This window comes from Mercenaria mercenaria, chromosome 12 (assembly GCF_021730395.1).
Source record: "Mercenaria mercenaria strain notata chromosome 12, MADL_Memer_1, whole genome shotgun sequence".
Taxonomy (NCBI): domain Eukaryota; kingdom Metazoa; phylum Mollusca; class Bivalvia; order Venerida; family Veneridae; genus Mercenaria; species Mercenaria mercenaria.
The window spans coordinates 21,907,564-21,931,528 of NC_069372.1; the positions used below are offsets into that span (position 1 = coordinate 21,907,564).

A 23,965-nucleotide genomic window follows, 5' to 3' on the forward strand; every position below is an offset into this window, starting at 1 on the left:
TATGCAAATTTAGCTATGACGATGGGTAAATGAAAATAAATGATAAGAAAAACAGCAGTGTGGTTAACTCAGTCTAAGTCCAAAATCTAGTTCATCATTAAATCCACAAATAACACACTATGTACCTTTATAAAAATGAATGCTGCACACTTTTTAGTATCCCCTATAATGTGCATCTTTAGGTAATTTCGTATATGAAACAGCCATAGATACAACACACTCACTTTAAATACAAAATGACAAAAATTAAGATATTTTCAAACTATAAAAACTCGTGAGCACGCGACAGAAAATTAAACTAATCAACGACCCCAACAGATCAATTGCTGTAAACCCACAAAACTGGTTCTGGCACTGTCAATCAAATCTGTCTCATTTACGTATCAAAAACGCATGATTTTAAGTGCGAGATCATCCCTAGGAATTTTTTTATTTCTTTTTCCAGATTGTTTAGTATATTTAATATCTTGTTGTCCTCTCATTATCGTATACCGTGTAACATCGATGATTATGTAAGAGTGAATTATTTATATATGATATTGCTCATGTATTTGTATCAGTGTACAAACTGAGTATTATTAATAAATCTTGAAATCATAAAATTAGGGTATCTATGCACACGTCTTAGGTTTTCATTATTTGTGCAAATTTACTTATCAATATTTTGTAATTTACTACCAGGAAACTTTCGTTTGAACAAATGGTGAAGACTGCAGTGTTGAATGTGCTGTAACTTTGACAGTATTAGCAGTCACAATTGGGGCGTCAAAACATATGCCCCGCCATTTCTGATGTCTGGACAATACCTGAAGTTCTTCAAAACACTGTCGCTGATTGACTGGATCAATGTTCGGATCATGATAGATGTTGGATTTTCTGAGTGAGATTTGTGACTTGGAAACTGTGCATTGAAATGAAAATCGATTTGGAGGATTTAAGGACTAAAAGAATTATGATTAATAGAATTAATACCAGTGAGTAATTAATTGCAGGATCCTTTCGTGTAAAGTTAATTCTTTTTCTAACATTCTTTTCCGCATCTACAAAACTTTTGTTTGTACATTCTGTTTCAAACTCAGTCTGTTTTTACTGGAGGAAAAAAAGCTAATTGTGAAAGATAAGTGTGAAACGTCCCCGAGGACTGTTTGTCTTTTTTTTTTAATTTCCCGGATATCTCCAAATTAGAGAATCGATGGCAATGGCGGCCAGAAATAAACAACAGAGGATTTCCGTAGAGAACATAGAATTCAGTCGCAAGGGAAAACCAGGCAACTGTTGCAAAAATATTTGAATTTCTAGAGGGTGACTTTTTTAAGTTCACAAAAACATGCTTTTTTATTTTTGATCCCGTTCCATTTCTTCATATCAACCCAAAGTTTGGGTCCAAAAAATAGGTGAGATAAACCTTAGTGTAAATGATAGCAGTCAAGACGTTTGCTGGTCACGTTTTACAACACTTGATGTACTAAAAGTTTAGGTCATGAAATATTTCATGTAGGATATTAGAATAATTTAAAGTGGGCAGTCAACAAATATGCTACTGTGTTATTTAGAAATAAGTTCTAATATAGCAATATTTGTCTGTTTTATACATGGCATTTATTTTTTTCATATACAGGTTTTTGTGTCATTATATTAGATTTGATTTAAACAGAGGCAACATATGTGCATTTATAAAAGAGGTTCGAGTAGACTTGATTTTTTTTCGAGATGAATGGAATTTCGAAACAAACTTGTTATGGCTGAGTTTTTCAATTGTACATTAACACCTATTTTTTCATTTATTTACAGTTCCACTAGCACTACACATCATATGCCATGCCGACCGAGTAAGTATTGAATAAAATAACTAATAAAACTTAAACTTAATAATGCCAGGTAAATTTATTCCCTAAGATGGTAAAAGTTTCGAGATAATACTTCAATATAAAAACTACACAGAAGCAATCCTTTGAATACAATAATCAATACATGATGATAATGATATTCATAAATCGAAGTACATTGTCAACAAATGTTACCGATTTTTTCAGCGGTTTCAGTCTCTTGACTTTTACGGACTATTTAAAACTGAATGCTGACAACTGACTTGATTCATCACAGAAGACCAGTAGTGTCGAACGCTTACTATCGTAGCAAATTGCGTATGGGCTGTTGATGCCATCTTTTTCTGTTAGGATTACGTCTATACCCCAACGCCTCGGTGACAACTGAACATTCGTGTTACTGCCGCTGTTGATGCTATCTTTTTCTGTTAGGATTACGTCTATACCCCAACGCCTCGGTGACAACTGAACAATCGTGTTACTACCGTACCCACAGATAAAGGTCCGATATTTACTATCATTACATATTCCTTTTGGTAGTTTCAATTTACTGTTTCCGAACGTGCGGACTATATTACCAGTCAGATCCATCATAGTTACGTCATCACTGCGCCAGCCGGTAACAAGAAGATGCTGACCATCCTCAGTGACAGTGATACACAATGGAATGGAAAATAGTTCTCTTATAGAAAATTGTAGCTGACCAGCTTTGTCATACACTTCAATACACCAGGAAGATGAATCTCGTGTACTGCCACAACAGACATACAATTTATCATCAACATAGACCATTCCTCTACAGTAGTTACCTGTACGAAATGACTTCGTCACTGTCAGTTCTGCCTTTACAGATATGTACAGAACTTCTTTAGCCTCAAACAGAGATACAGCTACTTCATCAGGACCAACATTACAGATACTATCTGGATTATTGGTCAGTCGTAGGGAATCGACCAGTTTATATGTATTATCCAGCCTCTTCAGCTTTCTGTTGTTATAATCAACAATAAGGATAGTTCCGTCTGGTAACTGACAGATGCCTGTTATATCACAGACATTAGAGTCAGTTTTCTCCTTTATACCAACTTGACCATATGGCGGTGTTTTGTATTTAGGGAGAGGATCGCGATTCTCCAAAGACGTCTGTGAGTGTATCCTAGATGGATGTGGCTGACTCACATCCGTGTCTTTGTCTACTGTTAAAAGTTGACTTGCGTCCATGGGTGTATCTGTAATAGTGCCCAACACTTCAACTGAGCAAAGGAGTCGCTCGATTTTCGGGCTTATTTTAAAGTAAATAGCATTTTTCTGTACTGTCTTCGAGATATTAAGAATCTTCTGCCTAGCATTACTTATGAACTGCTTGCCCATTTTGACTTGTGCGAAGAGATCACATTCATTATCTCCCTTGAATAAATCGAGCTGTTTCCGAATGTCTTCAGCTTTTGTTTTCATGATACTTAGATCTTTTGCGTCTTGTTTGCAACCAATTACGATATTGTCCGCTTTATTGTTTAACTCTTGCAGACATTTTTGCTCCAGGTCATCAAAGTACGCATTGACATTCTTTTTAAGATCAGCAATAGTGTGCTTAACATTTTGTTTTTCAGTCTCGATACGAGAAATATCAGCTCTTCGGTCTGCAAGAACTCTACCGGCATCGTTGAGGAGAGCATGGATTTCTTGTGTGATATTTTGGTATTCTTTGCTTTTCTTTATACCCTTTGCCGCATCTATCAAATGCATGGTGTTAGCACAGTTGCTGCAATTTAAACGGCTCGTTGATAAAACGCAATGATGAAATGAATTGTTTAGTAGATGGTTTTAAGTTCATAAGTATTTGCTGAATCCCTCTATTTTAACTTATTCAAATTTATCTGTCATTTAAGACAACATTTAAAATATTTTTCCGCTTTCTTGTTCAAAAATGTTCCTGCAAACTTGAATTAAAGGTAGTTAGGTCAAGTAGATCTAAAATATGACGATACGGTTACATCTATCAATCGTTTGAATTATAAAATGAAACATGGTAGGGTTTAAATTGAATAAGAAACATTAACACAAAAAGATATTTATTGCTTCAAACACTATGGGGAAATGGACTCCAGATACAGCCCAGAAAGTGATAAGTAAACAAACAGATATCCAGTCATTATTCTTTACCTGGGGCTTAATGCTGTATTAACACTTATTTACTTATCCACAAATAAAACCAGTGTTTGAACTTATAGCTGAATGCTAAATTTGGTGTATTGTATAATGCCTACGAGTAAGCAGAGCACTTAAAATGTTACTTTTAGTCTAAGATGATCATCTCGAATTTCACAGAATTTCGACAAATATTTTTTTTTTTATTTTATACAACACAGTTTGAAAAAAAAAAAAAATTCTGAATCGTACGATTTCGCGAGCACTGGGGCCAAACTATTTTTTGTTGTAAAAACTAGCTATTCAACATTTAAACTGTTAAAGATATACTCTTAGATATGTTTACCTTTCTGCATTTGGGATAGCCGTATTATGAACTGAGGATAGTTTCCAAGTTTATAAATGTGTACCGAGGATAGCATGTGAGACAAGGACAAAATCCAGTTTTCTGTTTATTTACAATGTATGTCTATATCGAGCCAATTCATTTACTTCAGTATTTTAAAATATTTTTATACGTACTTGTATCAATTCTGTGCTAGTTAATAACTCGTTACCCTGTTATTGAACATTTGTGAGTGATCGTGCAATTTTCAACAAGCATTGTGCCATTATATAAGAGGAGAGACACATTCCAATCATAGTCTTTTTTTTTGCATAGGATCGAGCTATAAGTTACTCTTTTTGATAAATAAATCAGCATGAAGTACAAAAGAAAAATATAAAAACTTATCGTGTACAAAAAGCGTGTATATATTTATCACGGTCTTGGCTATATCCGGTGTCCATTCCCTCACCATTACATGGTTTAATTATCATTCATTGAATTCCATACATACATAAACGTTAGATTTTGTGTATGAATTTGATTCGAAATGATATTTTTCTGGATATTATTTGTTACCTTAAATAGTTTAAACTCAAGTTTCCTCATAAATGTGAACTAATCTAGACCGGAAACATACCTGTGCTCGAGAACCTTGCACGAGCTACAGCAGATGATATCATGGTCCCCACAGTAAATGTTTACGATTTCTCCAGGATGCTTCAAACATCGCTTCGTTGGAAATGAAACGAGGTTAGATTGGGTCACTACCGCAAACTGGCTTTGGTCCAACAATTGATGTCTCCTATGCAGTGGAAATTTGTTATGATTCTTGACACACGAGTCGCAAAGGAAAACAAAACATTCCTCACAATATCTAGCAGCTTCCATGGATGTTCCTTCTTCCTCACATAATGAACATGGAAAGTCATATATTGGTTCATGTCCAAACTCCAACGTTCTGGAAAAACTGCCACCTGCCGCCATTTGGATAGTATTGTACAAGGTCCAAACGTAATAATTCCTTTTTTAAGTTATGTTTTCATTTGATTACAAATATATTATGGCACTGCATTTACCACGCATATATTCGATAGTAAGACAAAACAATGCAATGCACTAAGTTACCAAGTAAACAAACCATTTAGTATTTGAAGCGTGAAATATTGATCAAGATCCTATTTAAAAGGTAATTTGTAGCTTTATCTATACACAAAAAGAAATTCAATATTCAAGTAAGTTTACAATGGGTAATTTTCTTTATATCTGATTTTCTTGCCGGTCAAAGTTTTCTCCTCAAACTGTTATAATAATACAGTTGAATGTCGTTACCTCGATATCGGTTAGCTCGATACTCCGGTTAGCACGATGTGTTTAGGTTGGTCCCGACTTTCCTTTATATATTTTAATGGTATTATTTATCATTACCTCGATATTATTAGCACGATATTTTGTTCAGCTCGATGTGATTTTTTTCAGTCCCGTCAACTTACGTATACTATTTTCACACCTGGTTTCGTCGATATCACAGATTGTCAAAAATATCCATGTTATTTGTAAGGTGCGAAAATCAACCTATTGTTGTCCTGCGATGTATTAATTATAATCTGGTTTGTTTGTGTGTTTCTTTTGATTGTTATTTAGTTTATATCTAATTTAAATGTTAGCAAGTTTGCATTTAACTCCCAATAATTTGTCTAAAACAGCGCGCAAGCGGGAAAGCTGTTTTCCATTATAACAATTAATTTGGTCGAAATATTTTTTCTATTTGACGGAGTAAAAATCTGCCATTTTTGATTGAGTAAAATATGCGTATTTAACTGGCATGGGATCTAATGACAATATAGACGTCCTACACAGATACGTAATGTAGTCCTAGATAGACGATATTATTACGTCGAACTTCGCATACGTCGATGCAATCTTTGCAGTCCCTGGAATATCGAGGTAACGGTATCTGACTGTATATCATTTGAATTTATAAACGTTAAACTTGATAGTATGTCACATGGTAGAATTTCAACCGATAGTTGTTAACATAGTTGTTTCCAATCTTTCATTGTTCTCATAGTTGTCTTTGGTATTTTGAAAGCATTGTATCCATTGTCGCCGTTTTCCGTTTGCCTGTTTTCGCTGAAGAGGTCAACTGTTTGGTCTAGTTAAAGTGAAACTTGATCTGAATGTTTTCCCAAATGAAATCACGAAGAAGTTAGATAACGAATTATTTCGGGTAAAAAAAATAGATCACTAAGTTAACTCCTAGAAAAGCATTGTTAAAACGATTCAGGCACTAAATGGTATTCAACCCCAAGATAGGACCTTGGGCTTCAGTTCTGCTAAACAATAGAGATACTAGAGATACCTTGAAAATGATGTATAGGAAGTGGTGTCGCATGCCCTAAAAGAGGGTCTTTGGGCTGTTTAAAATGCTCAAAACCGCATGTCTTCTTAGGTACAAGATTGAATAGTATACCTAATTCATTCCCAAGATTGGAACTTGAACTTTAATGCATTTGAAAGGCAATACTAGTACCTTTAAAAGGATGTATTGCAAGTGATATCACATTTCCTGAAAACGAGTCTGTGGGCTGTTCATAATGTTCAAAACTGCGTTTTTCCCTTAATGCTTAAGAATTTAACAAACTCATACCCAAGATAGAAACTTGAGAGTTAATTCATCTGAAAGAAAAGATCAGTACCTTTAAAATGATGTAGAGTAAGAGGTGTCAAGTACCCTGAAAGAGGGCGTGTGTGCTGTTCAAAATGCTCAAAAAAAGGCGTTCTTCCGAGAAGACGAAAGGTACAAGATTATGCCCAAAATGGCGTTTCTCCGAGAAGACTTAAGGTACAAGATTGCGTTATACACCAAATTCATCTCAAGATAGAAACTTGAACCTAAATACATTGGGAAGTTAATATATGCCTTTAAAATGCTGTGTCTGTGGACTGTTCAAATTGTTCCGAACTGTGTTTCTCCTTTAATTATTAAGGTACCAGATGAAATATTTATTAAATTTAATGAAAATAACATCTCGAGTCGAGCGCTTGAGATAAAGTGTTGACTTATATGTAGATTAGTTCATGATCTCGATATATCAAGTCGAGCGCTCGAGATAATGTATATTGCGATCAATATTACATTAATCTAGCACGCCCTTGAGTTGTGGATAAGGAAATCCCAACAAAGTTTGAGCAGATTTGGACATATCTCAGTCCGAGGATAGAATTTCCTTATCACCACAGCTTAACCAAAGAAGGATCGAGAGGGCTCAGTTGGTGTGCACAAGCACCCTTAAAATCCAGCAAGCAGACATATAATTCATAGTCAAAAATTGAAACATCAGTCATTTTACTAAAACAATTTCGACTCGTTTAGGTCGCAAAAGTTTATAACATTTACTTACATATAATTCCTGAAGTATTTGGATCGGACTACAATCAAATCAAAAAGCTATCTTATGGTGTTATATGTTTGCCGATAGTTTTCTCGATAATAGTATTTATCTAGCTGTTCGCGATACTCCACTTTCGGCAGAAATTTGCCACAATAGCTCTATCAACATGTCAAGTTGAAAATTTAAAAATAAAAAATATGGCAGTGTATCGACTATTTATGCTTAAACTATGGACACATTCAGATTGCAACATTTGAGGTATACTTGGCAAAAGATTTCCTAGGGTGTGGGTGCCCCTAGTAACCTCCTCCCCTTTCCCCAGACATAAACCCAAAACCTAGATGACCACTATTACAGTAAAGCGAACCATTTTATTGAGTTAATCAACCAGAATTCTAATATGACTAGCAATGCTTAAATCATCACAACTATATTATGTTGACGTCACAACGACGTGATATTTATCGCCATGTATGCATCGAGAAATAGCGCTTTCAAAATTGATCAAATATTTTACTTTAAAACATGTTTCATAGCACAACTGTCTTGATTAATTTACACATACACTGATTTGGTTTTTCGCTAAGCAGAATAATTCGACATCATTTGCGCTCTAATGGAACTATTCCGTAAGACGTGTTACCATTTCCGGTCCAGGCGTGTAAAAGCAAAGGAGCGTATCAACCTACCATTTGGCGAAGAAAACGTTCTATGATGAAACCTTCTGTAATTAATAATGATACGTTTCTGGTTTACAATATAAATATGGTTGTTTTTCTAATTACCGTCAGAATTCCAGGTTTAATAGCATTAATCATCAGCACATTATAAAAACAAAGTAATGTATGATAGCATTGGTTGAAATGGTACTTTTACGAAATAATATGAATGGATTTATATCATCAGATTTGCTATATAATATATTTTTCCAGGGCAACTAGTTTTTATACCACAAGACTTTAGAGTGATACTAAATTGTTCGATAATTATTGAGTACGAAATAAACCGTTCGTTTTCGGAGCTTCGTGTTTGCTGTATAATTGGTTTGATCCAGTGTACTTGCAGGAAATAATGAAATGTGCAATATCCCTCACGTCCCGCTAGTATGGGGTTTTAAAAGCGGAATTCTATTACTGATAAACATTGACTGACAAAAGTACTGGGAAACTCTTTACAGCCGCCACGCGGGAAATCAAAATTACTGTTGTGATAGTGGAAGTCTCACCTACAACGCTAACACATAAAACAGAGCAGGACAAATTTTCATTGAGGACAACTTAACTTGCTCGCTTATTGAACTCTTCACAACTCGCGTTTTACGGTCTTTTGTTTAAAGTACTGAGCTATTGAGCGGACTGTTATTTAATGAATTCCTAACATATTAAACCTCCCTTAAAAGCCCAGGTATCAGTTATCAGGTACATAGCTGATCATATATGAGCTTTGTTGCTGATGTTGTCTGTTGATTGCATGCGATGTTAAGTAAAGCTTATTTTTTACCTTTTTACAATTACCACATCACACAAATGTTACGCAAAAGCAGACCTCTTAGTATTGAGCATAGAAAGTGCAACCAAAGAAGAACGCGTCACAACGCCGGCCACCCACACGTAGAATAGAAACAGCAGTGGAAAAATATAGCAGACGAAGTATTTTAAATACATGTATCCAACAACAAGATATGTTGTAATAACTAATAGTAAATGAAAATCGATATCAGATACATATTTTTTACATAAAAATGACCCTTAACGCGTGGTTAAAAATAGAGAAACCGCACTAGAACAGACATGTAGCAGGAAGTATAGGCAATTACGTGGAGTGCAAAGCGACATTTATAGCAGAACAATGGCTTACCCTTAATTCAACCTGATGGACAAGGTAAAACAATTCTCCTCGCTGAATTAGACTGCTACACGGTAACAGAATACCCGACTGTATGAAGTAAACATAAAAGCTTAAGCACGCTAATGGAGCCAACAATTTATTAGAAGTTAAAGCAGCAAATATGTAAGGGAACTCATCTAGCCAGATAATGATCAATGAAAATACCCTTTCGTCTTTTACGTAGCATTTACGGGAAAGTGGCTACAGTTCTATTTTAAGAAGTCAACGAATCATAGATAGGTAAGAAGGAAGTCACTATTAACTGTCAATTAGTCTACCATCTAAAATGTGACGATAATTTTGAAAATAAGTCGGCGATATAACGTCCCCTTTATGAATATTTGTTGTTTTTTTTCTTTTTCAAAATGTTGCAGTTTAAGGAATGTTATTATTTTAAACTTTAGTTTGCAAGAGATTGTTCATAGTATTTCAGAATTGGAACGTCAAGATTAAGGAGTGGTTTTAGATTTGTCTTAAACGTTGTCCGATAGCATATTTTCCCCTCTTTTTTTTCTTTTTGATGTCGTCATTATGGTTTTTATTGTTGTTTTCCTCTTGACTTACATGGGTTCTTCTTATTCTTATATTTGTTCTTGATTTGATTTCCGCTTACCTTTTGGTTACAAGAGGATCACTATTTCTTTATTTCATTAATGGCCAATAGTTATATTTTGGTTTTACAAATTGCACCTTATTTGCTTCAAATTTATCCCTATTGTTAAAAGCACTTATTCCTGCCTATCCAACACAACAATCATATAAGTTCTAAAATATGTCATCAATTGAGAATCAACTGACTATATGGAATATTAAAATGTTAATTTATATAGGAGATGTATAGACTAATATGTCTTCATAGCAGCAATGCGGGGGATTCGAATATCATTTCAGTAAACGAAACGATAACTGTTATAATCACCTTCTAGATTAAAGATACGATATCCAGGGGTTTATTTGTTGCGCCGAGTACAATATCATCAGACAAATTTAACAGTTTTTCTTTCGTAACAATAATATTAAATTTCCACCTGTAACAAAACATAGTATCCAAGGAGCGGCAGTTAATGATACTCGCTTTAACAAACAATATTCTTCTAAAACAAGCTAATTATCTAGAGTATCGTGTTCGTTCTCGTATTTATGTTGGCAGGTCGTCAGTTACTTGTGGTGGGTCATGTTATATAACTGAGATAATGCAACTAAACGGTTTAACCCTAAAGCACACGAACAACACATCAAGGTTTTCAGTTCGGACAACTAGTGTAAACGTTTTCATACATATCGTTTTTAGCTATTATTTCAGTTTTTCCTCATTACCTTCACGATGATAGACATCTTTGCTTAAAAGCCAAAAGGCACACGGTCTTGAAATTGAATTATATTTATTAAAAATGAATAATGAAACATGTAAATACTGCTGCTTTTGTGAATAAATATATGAGAATTTGATAGTTTGTACGTAAGTTTAAATGATATAATTCAAAATAGGATACGCATGGTCTGAGATCATAAAAAATATAACTGATATTAAATTAAATCATAAAATATTGCAAAAGCACAATAAAAAGGCTAGACTTCAAATAAATATATACACCATTTAAAAGATATCAGGATAATCTTATTTAAAAAAAAAATGAAACAGATATATATTTTGACATACTAGTCTTATACAATTTAGCAGTCCCGCCTACACAATCTATAAAATTATCCATTTGAGAAAAACATTTTTAGTTAAGTACAATTTAATGTTATGTACTGTCTAGGATAGCGTTTGTCTTGATACGGAGCATCAAAACAGTTCTTTGCAATATGAATGTAAATTCAATATTTATTCTCCAGGTACAATTCGTGTTGATGATGTGAACGTAGCCTCTAATCTAGATATTGCAATGGCAACAGGCTCCCAGTATCTAATATAAGTACAACCCTGCTTGTAGAACACGCTCAAATACTGTACGACAGATTTACAAACGTAATTGTTACTGAGGTCCGAAGATATTCTCGGGCGGTCACACAAACAGAGAGCATGTGATAGCCGTCTTGGGAAACGATTTTCATCTATATGGTCTACAAATGTAAACGGGCAACTGGCGAGAGAACTGATATCATTACGCTGTCTGTGATTACGTCTGTGGTGACATCTTCTCCCATTTCGGTACAAATACAAATTGTGTGTTTCCGTTCAAGGCCGTTTCTCGCTTTCATCTAATAAATTATACCATCCAGGTCTCGCACTGTTTGTTTGAGCATAAACTGTGTCAAGACAAGTCTTCAAAACTGATAGCAGGTAGTCCATTACAATGGTCGGCGACAACAAACAGCATGTGAAGTCGGTGAAGAATCTGAAAACCATATATAGGGTAGAAAAGTTGAAACAAACGTTAAAAGAAATGAAGCAATCTAATTTGAGTTCTTTTAATTTTAAATTTCAAAACCATAGCAAATTCATCCTGTATCAGACTTGTGAAGGTATAATTAAAAATCTAAATTTATGTTCTGAAAAGATGTATAAAAATACGAGTTGCTATAGTCCGCAAATAATAAGATTATAGTTTTTTAGAAAATATCACTTGTATATATTTACCACTATAACTTACCATAAATACAAGTAAAATGTCATATAGGCAATGCACTTCCTAAGTTCCGTAATCTGAAACGAATATCACCAATATTTGATGTCCAAAGAAGTAAAATAGTTCTAAACTGGACTTCCTGGCAACATCACATTGGTTTTTGAAGACCACGTCGTACATTTCAGTCATTGTTGAAATATTAGGGCTTGGCTTTATGACACGTCTTAACTTGTTTAACTAGTAGGGTCCCATCTCAATTGCGGTTTGTGGTTTTAAATAGCTGATGCAATTACTTACATAATAAGTCCCTGCAATGGTTTATTATGTATTCGATAAGCAAATATTATGCAATAAAGGCGGACATACTGCAAAAAAGGTGTTTTTGTTGCAAGGAAATGCTTACTGTTTGAATCTGATTTCTAGTCATGTAATCAAAAGTTAAATGCAGTCTAAATGAGCACTGTAAAAATAAGCGGATAACCGCATACTTGTGCGTATTTTGAGAGAAAATATCATGAAGCTTAATTTTATTGTCATTTTGATATTTATCTAATACCCAATAATAATAGAAATGATTTTCCTCTGACTTGCGTCTCCGAGATTGTCGTCTCCCTTTATCCTACAACCTAGAGAAAGAAATACCCAACGCTGCTGTTACCCTTTTTCCTTTCACAGAATAAGAAAAATCCGGCACTGCAAATTCCCTTTATCTTTTCACAACATTTGGAAATTTCTGGCGCTTCCGTCTGCCTATATTCTTTCACAGATTTGAGTAAACAATTTTGTCACTATCATCTACCTTTATCATTTCACAATTAATTTTCAGCACTGTCGTGTCCTTTTTTCCTTTCACATGTTGTCTCCCTTTATACTTTCACAGACTCCGGCGCTGTCGACTCTTTATCCTTTCAAAGACTCCGGCGCTGTCGTCTCCCCTTATCCTTTCACAGACTCCAGCGCTGTCGTCTCCATATTTCTTTTCACACACTCCGGCCCTGTCGTCTGCCTTTATCCTTTCACAGACTATGGCGCTGTCGTCTCCCCTTATCCTGGCAAGGACTTCAGCGCTGTCATCTCCGTCCGAAATTTCCGTCCGGAGCCGCCGTCTCTCTTTTTCCTTTCAAAGATTTGGGGTAGCAATTCCCGGCGATGTGATCTCCCTTATTTTTCACAGAAAAGAGTTAGTAGTTTCCGGCGCTGTCCTCTCCCTTATCCTTCACACAAAAGAGGAATAACTTTTCGGCGCTGTTGTCGCCTTTATCATTTCACTGACTTGAGTCAGACCTCCTTTTACCCTTTCATAGGATTAGGTAAAACATTTCCGACGCTGCAGTCTCCATTTATTCCTTCCAATAAGTTTGGTCTGAAATATCCAGCGCTGCCGTATTCTTTGTCCTTTCAAACTTTCAGACTTTAGTAAGAAGTTTCCGGCACTGATGTCTGTAAATACCTGCCTCGTTATACCGTGTTGACTAGATATATCTGACACTGCTAGGGGAGGTAACCACTGCGGGACTAAGTGTTAGTTATCTTATCTGGTGTATATTGTTCATTTTAATAACTATCGTCCTTAGAAAAGCATCCAAACCTACGAAATTACAGACATAATATGCATCAAACGCGATTCAATTTTTATCTTTTTTAAAATAAATAATAGTGTTATGTGCTGTTTTTCAAACATATTTAAATTATTTAATGGCGGACAATTAACATAACCAGTGCTCAGGCACTCCGTACCAGATCTAACTTGTTTGCCATAAGTAATTACCAGCTTCTCCACATAATTAGAGTTAAAAGAATAATTATTACATACACAGTGTCTTCTATCAAAGCGTCACGGTTAACATATGCCTCTCCCAGGGATGCATATTACGACTCCACGCTCCACAGATATGGATATCCCTACTGAGTTAAAAGGGCAAGTTCTAAAGAAGTAATTCAACGCTTAGCATGCTAAATTAGTCAACGAAACCAGATATCTGCTCGATGTTATGTCTCGTTTCTTTTAGATAAAAACTCAGATGTCACTAAATGCTTAACTGTAAATAAACCCTAAACAAAATAAAAGTTTTCATCATGAAAAGAAACTAGTAATTTTAACTCTTAAATATGCTGGGTATTTCTGCATTTAGCAAAGCTTATAAAATGTCAAGCTGTTCTTCCTATGTAAAGATTAACAATGAAGGTTTACTAGGTTACACACAATCTGAAATTTAGTATTTTTTTATTGTTTTTATTCAAAACTGCATTTGCAGTAGGTCATTACAAAAATATAAACTGTAAGATAAACTTTACTTTTTCATTCCAGAAGTTGTAGTGACATTACGGAAATAGAACTCGTTTGATATTTTGTACCTATAATAATGGAGAACTCACCCAAAGTACTTGATATACGTTTCACAAAAAATCATTCAGATCGTCAAAGGAATGCGGATAATCTAGCGTCTGAAATATTTTAAGATTGATGCATTCAGATGGATATTGTTATTGTATTACATGCACAACAGTTGAAAAACAAGTTATGTCATGAGATATGAAACTATTGAGTCTTTATTCAAAATATTGTCTGTCAGTAAAATCATTAAAATACCTGTCAATAACAAATTTAGGGTTCCATAATTACAACTTTCATATCTCAGCTAAAACTTTCTGTCTGAAATATGTATCAGAAAATAAATTTATTGAAGTTTTTATGCCCCCGAAGGTAGGCATATTAAAATCGCACGTCCGTCCGTGCGTCTGTGCGTCCGTGCGTACGTCCTTGCGTCCGGTATTCTTGTCCGGGCTGTAACTCTTCCATCCATAAACGGATTTTAAAATAACTTGGCATAAATGTTCACTGTAATGAGACGAAGTGTCATGCGCAAGACCCACAACCTTAGCTCCAAGGTCAAGGTCACACTTAGAGGTCAAAGGTTAACATGGTCTGTTTTGTGTCCGGACAATAACACTGCCATCCATGAAGGGATTTTGAAAGAACTTGGCATAAATCTTTACCATAATGAGACAACGTGTAACATGCGTAAGACCCAGAACCCTAGCTCCAAGGTCAAGGTCACACTTACAAGTCAAAGGTTAACAAGGTCTGTTTCGTGTCCGTTCCATAACTCTGCCATTCATTAAGGCATTTTGAAATTACTTGGCATAAATGTTCCCCATAATGAAACAACGTATCATGAGCAAGACCCAGACCCCTAGCTCTAAGGTCAAGGTCACACTTAGAGGTCAAAAGTTAACATGGTCCGTTTCTTGTCCGGTCCATAACTCTGCCATTGATGAAGGGATTTTGAAATTCTTGGCATAAATGTTCCCTATAATGAGACGACGTGTCATAAGCAAGACCCAGACCCCTAGCTCAAAGGTCAATGTCAACTTAGAAGTCAAAGGTGTTTCTTGTCTGGTCCATAACTCTGCCATTTATCAAGGGATTTGAAAATAATTTGGCACAAATGTTAACCATATTGAGAAGATGTGTCACACTTATGACCGAGGCCTCTTAGGTCAAGGTCACAAAATGTTATGTTATTTTTTGCGAATACCACTGTGGCATTCTTGGGCCTACTTTGGGGGCATTTGTCACCAATAGTGACAGCTCGTGTTTAATGAAAAACTAGTTCGAATAGACAAGATAAAGAAATTTCAGTATCATTCTGTAATGAAGATTAACCAAATTCTTAACAGCAGTACAAATACCTGATTATCATTTATCCGGTTAAACGATACATTTATCTCGGGACTATTTTTTCTTCTTCTTCTTAATGGAATACATTTGAGATGATATGTGCGGACGACCCCTTGTACAAGAATATACACTCCATCCACGTGGCCTGTATTAAAGCTGGTTTTATTTTGTTTCTGCGTTGTCATTTATTATTTTCTATCATAATTGAAAACTGTTTTATCTCTTTACATTTCTATGGTTGTTATTAAAGTTTATTATATTTTATTTACTTACTTTTTAAACCGGAATTACACGAATTGTGAAAGAATATGAATTTCTTGTGTATTTTCCTGTCTCTTGGTAAACTACATCCTAGCGAATAATGTGAAAAGCGAATAATTGTACGTATTGAAACTTCTTCAATTTGTTAAAGAAGAAATGACGCTCATAAAATTCTTACTTAAAAATGATACGCGAAGAAAAAAAAAACTTAACTTGAAACAATCACAAAAAATCACTTTTGTCCTCACATTACCCTTATATATTTTTATTTCGAATATAGGCAACTTTGAAATGTGATAATCACTTATTCAGACGAGGGGTTATAGAATTTCATTTGCATATATTGCTACCATTTTATACACTGCACGTGTAAAGTTTTAAACTAAGTGTTAGACGGGGTTCTGCTTTAATTAAATAATGCAGTGTTTAAGTATATATTAAAATATAAAAATTAAAATGAGCGTAAATTATACTAAGTCATATAAATAATAAACACAATTTGTATCTACTATGTTTAATATATTGGAAGTATCCGCAGGACATACAAAATATCAGGATTACATGTAAACATATTATGCTGTGAATGAATATATATTTACTTGGGTGAAAATATATTCACTTATAAACAAACATGTATAAGATGTAGTAGATGTTGAACAACATTATCAGATGCGTTTTCTAAATAAATAATATAATAATTGAGACATATCGGAACACATTTACTATGTATGAACGGACGAACAAAAACATTTAATTTATAATAAAACTTATATCTATAATTATAATGTGCATGTAACGTTTCGAAGAGAATAACAATTAATATTCAAAATCGAAGCGATGAAGTAAAAATTGATTTACAGTACAGTTATATAACACGGAATAAAATTTCGATTGAACCAGTCAAAAGCCAAAAAGTGGCATTCAAACATCATGGAACACATGTTTAAAATAATAGCAAATAAATGAAAACAACAATGACTACGAAATAAAAAATATATCAATAAAACGTTGACTTAGTAAAAACATACCGGTCTTTGTATCACGGAAGACATTTTGGAAAAAAAGGACCCTGATTCTAATATACTATCACACATGTACACCCAACAGTTATTCTCTCCATAGTACGTTTATATTGGTATTTTCCGTTCTCACAACCATACTTCCTGAGAACCCGTATGTTGTATTTTACAGATTCACAACGACTGTTTTCGACTTCGTCGATGCAAGGTCCTCTTCTACAATTACACTTTGCTTCAATGATGGTTTCCGGTCTCCTGTTAGTGTCATGGTTTAAAACATATCGCCACGGGCAGTTAGATGCCGTGTTGATATAGTAAGAATCTTGGTTTCTTTTACACGATGTTGACTCCCCAGGAAATGTAGTTCTGGTGACGTTTTGGAAGTATCTTATATCATTTCTAAAATGAACAGTGTGGTATCTTGCCATACCAAATGACTCATGTGTGTCCTCTGAAAGAAGACTTGTAAGTTCTGAGGACGTTGGTTCTTGACAGTAGTCTTGATTAGGAAAGACTGGGTTAGCAATTGCTATACTGACTAGCAACAGAGCTGTGAACACATTGTTTATGTAAACAGATACTTTCACCTTCCGCATGTTCCTAGATTTTTATAAATATCTTTCCTTCGGCGGAATCTGAAATAAATTGATGATCTGATATCAGTTTTAATAGTGGTAAAGGTTTACAATGAAATGTAATAATTGTTGTGAACATTTAAGAATCATTTAGGACAACAACCTTTATCATAACATGATAAGAAAAATAACCTGAATGAATAATTTCAAAATATTGAGAAACTAGCTCCAAGCAAATATTTAAAATACGTTAAATCGTATATCGAAACAAGCGGTTACTATTCACTATAAGAAATCTAATATAAATAAAAATAAAAATTGGTACAAATATTTCTTAAGATGCTTACTTTATAAAAGAATGGTCTACGAACACTTGAAGGCAGTCCATGTCTGCTATCCACTTATATAGAATTACTCAAGGAACTTGTAAATTGTGCAGTAAAAGTGACTGTTTTCCCCTAAAGATTCACCATTGAAAACAATTCATTTAAAATGGCTTTCTTCCTCCTAAAGACACTAGCTGTGTATGCCGTAGCGTGCCGATTTGATCTTGTTTTCTCTTACTTGTTAAATACATTTATCTGTTCAATCAGTAGATCTATTGTTAAAAGGCGGCGATTTATTGTTACTCCTAAACGTTGGCTTATAATGATATACTCATTATACGTAAGACAATGTAAACCGAGTGTATCACCTGCGGAGGAATACTTGTTTACTTCCTTAAACAACTAATTAAATGTAATATGTAATATTGGTAAAACAAAACAAACATTTACGACATTCGAAATGTTAGCATATTTGAATTTATATAGCCATGATTGTTGTATAGAGATGATATAACGATTCGTTTTTTTCTTTTTGCACGCAAGTTTAAAACTCAAAATAGGATACATATGGCCTTAGACCATGATATATATAAAAATGTAAGTGATATTAAATTGAAACTTAAAAAAAAACAAAAATGTTGCATAAGCATAACACAAGGATAGACTACATATAAGTACATACACGACTTTAAAATTTAAAACGTCTTTTTTTATAATCTGAAAAGATAAAAACATAGATGCATGTATATCTTTTATTGGTCACGATTTAGCTATCAATTTATTCATTTTTGAATCTGTAATAACTCCATAAAAATTCTATCACGGTTACCGTTTTGAGCTACCTAGAACAATGTATTGCTGAACACTGAGCACTTATATTAATGTTTTTAAATTTGTATTTCGATGCAATATTTATTCTCCAATTACAACGCGTGTAGACCATGTTAAAATGGCATCTAAACTAGATATTGCAACGGCAACACAAGCAACGGGAACAGGCTCCCAGTATCTAGTATAAGTGCAACCCTGCTTGTAGAACACGCTCACATACTGTACGACAGATTTACAAACGTAATTGTTACTGTTGTCCGAAGTTAGTCTCGGGCGGTCACAAAAACAGAGAGCATGTGATAGACGTCTTGGGAAACGGTTTTCATCTTTATGGTCTACAAATGTAAACGGACAACTGGCGAGGGAACTGATATCATTGCGATGTCTGTGATGACGTCTGTTGTGACATCGTGTCCTATTTCGGTATAAATACAAAGTGTTTGTTTCAATTCCATGCCGTTTCTCGCTTTCGTCTAACGAAATATACCACCCAGGTCTCACACTGATTGTTTGAGCATTAACTGTATCAAGATAGTCTTCAAAACTAATAGCAGGTGGTCCATTACAATTGTCGGCGACAGTAAGTAAGAACGTCTGAAGCCGGTAAAGAATCTGAAAATCATATATAGGGTAGAAAAGTTGAAAATAACGTTAAAAACCGGAGCAATGAAGACAGATGAAAAAAACTTTGATTCTGCTAATTTGAAATATTTAAGACCATAGCATGTTCATGTTGTTTTAAATACGTGAAGCTAAATTTCAAATTTCAAATTGATGATATGAACAGTAATATACCACCAAGAATTACCTTTTTAAAAGATGATCGGCACAGTGTAGTTAATATTTCTTTATAAATTTGGTAATAGTTTTCCATAAAAACTTGACTTTCAAGGTAGTGATCCATAAAGAATGTCAAAGTTAGGTCTATACTAGAAAACGTTGTAAGTGTTTAAAGGTCAATGTGAAATGTCTATACATCAATGTGAATGGAATGACTTGATCTATCTATTCATAATGACAAAATGGCGAAAACTGTATATTATTCGTAATGCTAGAAAATCAGAGTCACTTCATGGAAACAGCTGATATAAACTAAACCATTCTTCGGGTGGACCTACTCCAAGTATACTATACAAATGTACTTGCGATTAAAATCATCTGACCAACAAACGAGAAAAAAAATCATGGATGAAAATGGCTGTTATTTATTACACACAAGAGAAAAAATATGTCACCGGAAGTCCTTCTCTACCTGGTTGACTTAAATCAAATGCACCTGAAAACTACACCTGTAATGGAGCATGCATTTTATACTACATTTTGTAGTTATACAACCATACAGCTCTTTCCGTAAACTTATTAAAATTAGTATTTTAACGGGATATATCATTGTATTTATTAGACATACTTAATATTTATTTAGACATACTAATGTGCTTTCTAAATACTATGATCGCCACATACCTTCAAAACTGTTAACAGGATGAACGCTGTGTCATTTTGCTTGCCATTGCACAAGACACAGAGTGAAAACTCTTGTATCCAATAAGCAAGACCGTTGCATAAATCTTTCGTATAGCTAAAATACCTATGACACGTTATCAAGCGATCTGATTTGCTAAGTCAAGAGGCAGAGGTCATTTTAGGTCATGAAAAGAAGCATAATACGTCTGTGCCAAAAAAGAGTCGTTATATTAAATTTTGACTAATAACACAGGTAGATAGGGAAACAAATTAGTTCTTTGAGTATATTTACCACTATACATTACCATTAAGGTATGTATACAAAGCTTTGAACATGTGAACCGCATTTCTAGTTCCATAGCTTGTTATAACTTTGTCTACAGTAAAGATGTTGTTTATACTTATGCTCGACAAATAGGCGAAACACTTCCTAAGTTTCGTAAACAGAAATGTTTATTACAAAACAGGCTCAGTCAAACCGTACCTGAAACATATACATTTTAATCGTGTCGGGTTACCTCTGGAGTTTCCACTTTTTCTATTTATTGTCCAAAGAAATAAAACCGTTTAAAACTGGACTTCCTGGCATAAAGTCCATGGACAACAGCACACCGGTCTTGAAGCTCACTTCATACATTTCACAGCGATATTAGTTCTAGCAGTACATAGTAACAATATAGTGTGTACATTGTTTACAATTAATATAATGGTATCATATTTTCACAAGCGTGTCAGTATCACGTAGTTATTGTTTTCATAACAATTTGGTCGGTATTGGTTCAAACTCATGAAGCCTTGAACATCTATTCAAACTACATCCCAATTGTGAATTAACGGATATTTTAAATATTTGATGAATCAGTTACATGCATAAACTGTCGGTGCATTGGTTCAAGATATAACTTGATAAGCAAGTATTATGCATTTGATACTGATTCACTGACGAAACTTTTTGAGACAGGTTTTATATTTTTCATTAGACGTGATTCGACAATACTATAGACCACCTTTAAACAGCGTTTTAAACTTAATGTATTTCGACTTATGTATAAAAGACTGCTTGCAAAAAAAGTCATTTTATAGAGGTTTGACGGCATCTACAGTCAAAGTCAAATAGAAGCAGGAAATAATACCTTTGTTCACTCCTTCACTGTGGCAGTTTATTTTTTATTTCAGCACATATATTTCTGGTAAAAAAATACAATTTCAATTTTTTTCTGAAAGAAAACTTCTTATTTTGCGATACAGTATAAAATAAGTTTTCTCAAATTTACGCTGAATATGACAAATTATGGGGAAAAAACTATGATGCCAGGGTGTTTAAACTGAAACTGAACCTATTAATCAACTGAAGAAAGACCGATACGTTTAGATTTTGACTAGACTACTTTTCTTTATTATTATGTTATTGTAGCGGGGTACAATCTATTTGCTTTTCGAAGAGATCATGTCACACAGGTTACCACATGTGGCTCCCAAACAAGTTGATAATCAAAAACACCATTGGTGCAGGTAACTATTCTAAACACACTGATATATTCAATAACACTTTTGCACACTAAACCATTCTTCTTTTTAAAACTGAAAATCGTAATCGACCATTTCCATTTCATTACGTTTTCGCCATATGTGATTTCGGTACAGAAAATCATGTGTTTGTTTGAGAAACATTAACGGCTGATGAAAATTGTATTCGCGATCTGTTACAGTATATTCTAAATTTCTAGATTCAAATAACGTTACTAGACGTGAATTTATTCATTTAAGAGATGAATTTGAATAGGATTAGCAATTCCATCAATCGCGCTAGCAATTGAAGTTTAATTTGCCAATCGTATTCTGTCGTTCATTTCGCATGAACGCCGAAAAAAAAACTCATTTCTTATATTTACATTATATTTCCTTTTGTAATCAAATTTATATCATAATTTGCACACATTTTGTTGCATTTAACATTAAAGTCAGCATCCAGGCCAATATGTTCACCAGACGGAACAACTGCGACGTCATCTAAGGAACTTTTTTCCCTGACTACTCGTATACGCGGACGTCGTCAAAGCAGCGGCGTGTTATCACTAAGCAGAGTTGTCGTGAGTTTGGTTTTCCGTTTGCTGTTCTTACAAATTTATCTTTAATGGAAAAGAAAAGATCGAATGTATAGGAAGTCATATCGTGTGTCTTTGTAACGTCAAAATACTTCTGACACCATTTTCATTTACAAACGTCTGTTTCCGCGCTAAGATTAAAATGTATTGCAAAATGCGTATTTCAACATACAATGTTACACTATATAAAAGAAAGATAGAGGAAATAGTCTTTATTCTTACTTTAACTTCAGAGTACTTATTTAAATTCTCTGTGACGATATGGTGAAAGACATTTTGTCTGAAATCATTTGTCCTCCACCTCTGATTCATGTGGGGAAGTTGGTAGTTACTTTCGGAGAACAGGTTTGTACTGGTGCAGAATCCAGGAACACTGGTTAGCTTAACTGTCCGCCGTTACATAACTGAAATACTCTTGAAAAACGGCGTTAAACTCGAAACAAACAACCAAACAAACTCACTTAAATATTTCGGCCTAATGGCCTTCAAACGTATTCTAAATGTACAAATTAATCACTTGCCTGCGTCAATGTTCATCACACGTAATTCGGAGACGGTCTTTTAGTACATGACAACATAGATATAATATCTGTTTGGTTTTTATTCTTTTTAATAAAACTAAATGTAAATACATAATATGATAAAAAATGAAAATGAACCAAAATATTTCACCATGAAAGGGTACCGGGAGCATTTTCCAGCACCCTTTACCCTTAAATATGTTAAAGACATATTAATATTATCTGAAAATTGCCCATTTGGTACCTCTAATTCCTGCTGTAAATAGGCAGTGAGCATATCTAATATTATCTGATATGGTAACTGTGATTTTGTAAGGCCTCCATATTTTGCAATATAGTACCAACTTTGTCAGGAGACTGCCTAGCATTAAATACTGATTCTGTTTCAGTTTTTAGAAGTAATGCTTTTCAACTTGTATATTAAGGTCACCTGCAGAAAGGCTAAACTTCGGCTCTCGAAAACTCTGACTTTTCATACAGATTTAAATGTATAGCAATACAATTGCAAGCATAGAAATCTACAGAAAAAATGCGAAGGACGGCATTACTATGATTTACATTTTTATTTAAACGCTTTAAACTTATGCCTTTATAGTGGTTAGATTTGCCAAACCATTCTGTTCTTAACAAAGTAAAGACGTAATCTGTGATACAGTATAAAATATGATTTTCGATGTCGATGAAGATGAAAATTTTTTCGCAAAATGTTTCCGATGGCGCTGAAGATGACAATTATGGTCGAAATGTTTTGGTGACGGGATTTTGATTCAACTGTTAATCAGGTTTTTCTTAAGATTGCTTCGTTTAAATTTTGACTAGACAATTTCTTCATATTGTTTCTTTATTCTGGCGTCTTGTGAGCAATGGGGTACAGCCTTTTTGGTTCTGGGAACGTTGTTCCTACACAGGCTACAGCACGTGGCTCCCAAACAAGTTTATAGTAAAAAACGCCATTGGAACAGCCAACCTTTCTGAGCACACTGATATATTCAATAACACTTTGGCACACTAAACCACTCTTCTTTTT

General features: G+C 34.3%; 2 protein-coding genes across 2 annotated transcripts; both read right to left on the bottom strand.

Moving 5' to 3' along the window:
- Window positions 1-1,864: 1,864 nt before the first annotated feature.
- LOC128547266 (uncharacterized) lies at window positions 1,865-5,435 on the bottom strand. Its single transcript, XM_053519408.1, has 2 exons — window positions 4,940-5,435; window positions 1,865-3,588 (listed from the first exon to the last, which is right to left on the bottom strand). Exons 1-2 carry the CDS (start codon window positions 5,284-5,286, stop codon window positions 2,061-2,063), a joined length of 1,875 nt encoding a protein of 624 aa, XP_053375383.1. The 5' UTR covers window positions 5,287-5,435; the 3' UTR covers window positions 1,865-2,060.
- An 11,189-nt stretch (window positions 5,436-16,624) lies between these two features.
- Window positions 16,625-18,349, bottom strand: LOC128547106 (interleukin-17B-like). The gene is made up of 2 exons (XM_053518831.1): window positions 18,039-18,349; window positions 16,625-17,751 (listed from the first exon to the last, which is right to left on the bottom strand). Exon 2 carries the CDS (start codon window positions 17,710-17,712, stop codon window positions 17,173-17,175), a length of 540 nt encoding a protein of 179 aa, XP_053374806.1. The 5' UTR covers window positions 17,713-17,751; window positions 18,039-18,349; the 3' UTR covers window positions 16,625-17,172.
- Window positions 18,350-23,965: the final 5,616 nt, after the last annotated feature.

What these genes read in the sequence shown, in the direction of transcription:
- LOC128547266 (XM_053519408.1), bottom strand. Translation starts at nt 5,286, where the DNA reads ATGGCGGCAGGTGGCAGTTTTTCCAGAACGTTGGAGTTTGGACATGAA. An exon ending in TGCAAGGTTCTCGAGCACAG is followed by an intron (nt 3,589 to 4,939) that starts GTATGTTTCCGG and finishes TTTAAATTGCAG; the next exon opens with CAACTGTGCTAACACCATGC.
- LOC128547106 (XM_053518831.1), bottom strand. Translation starts at nt 17,712, where the DNA reads ATGCGGAAGGTGAAAGTATCTGTTTACATAAACAATGTGTTCACAGCT.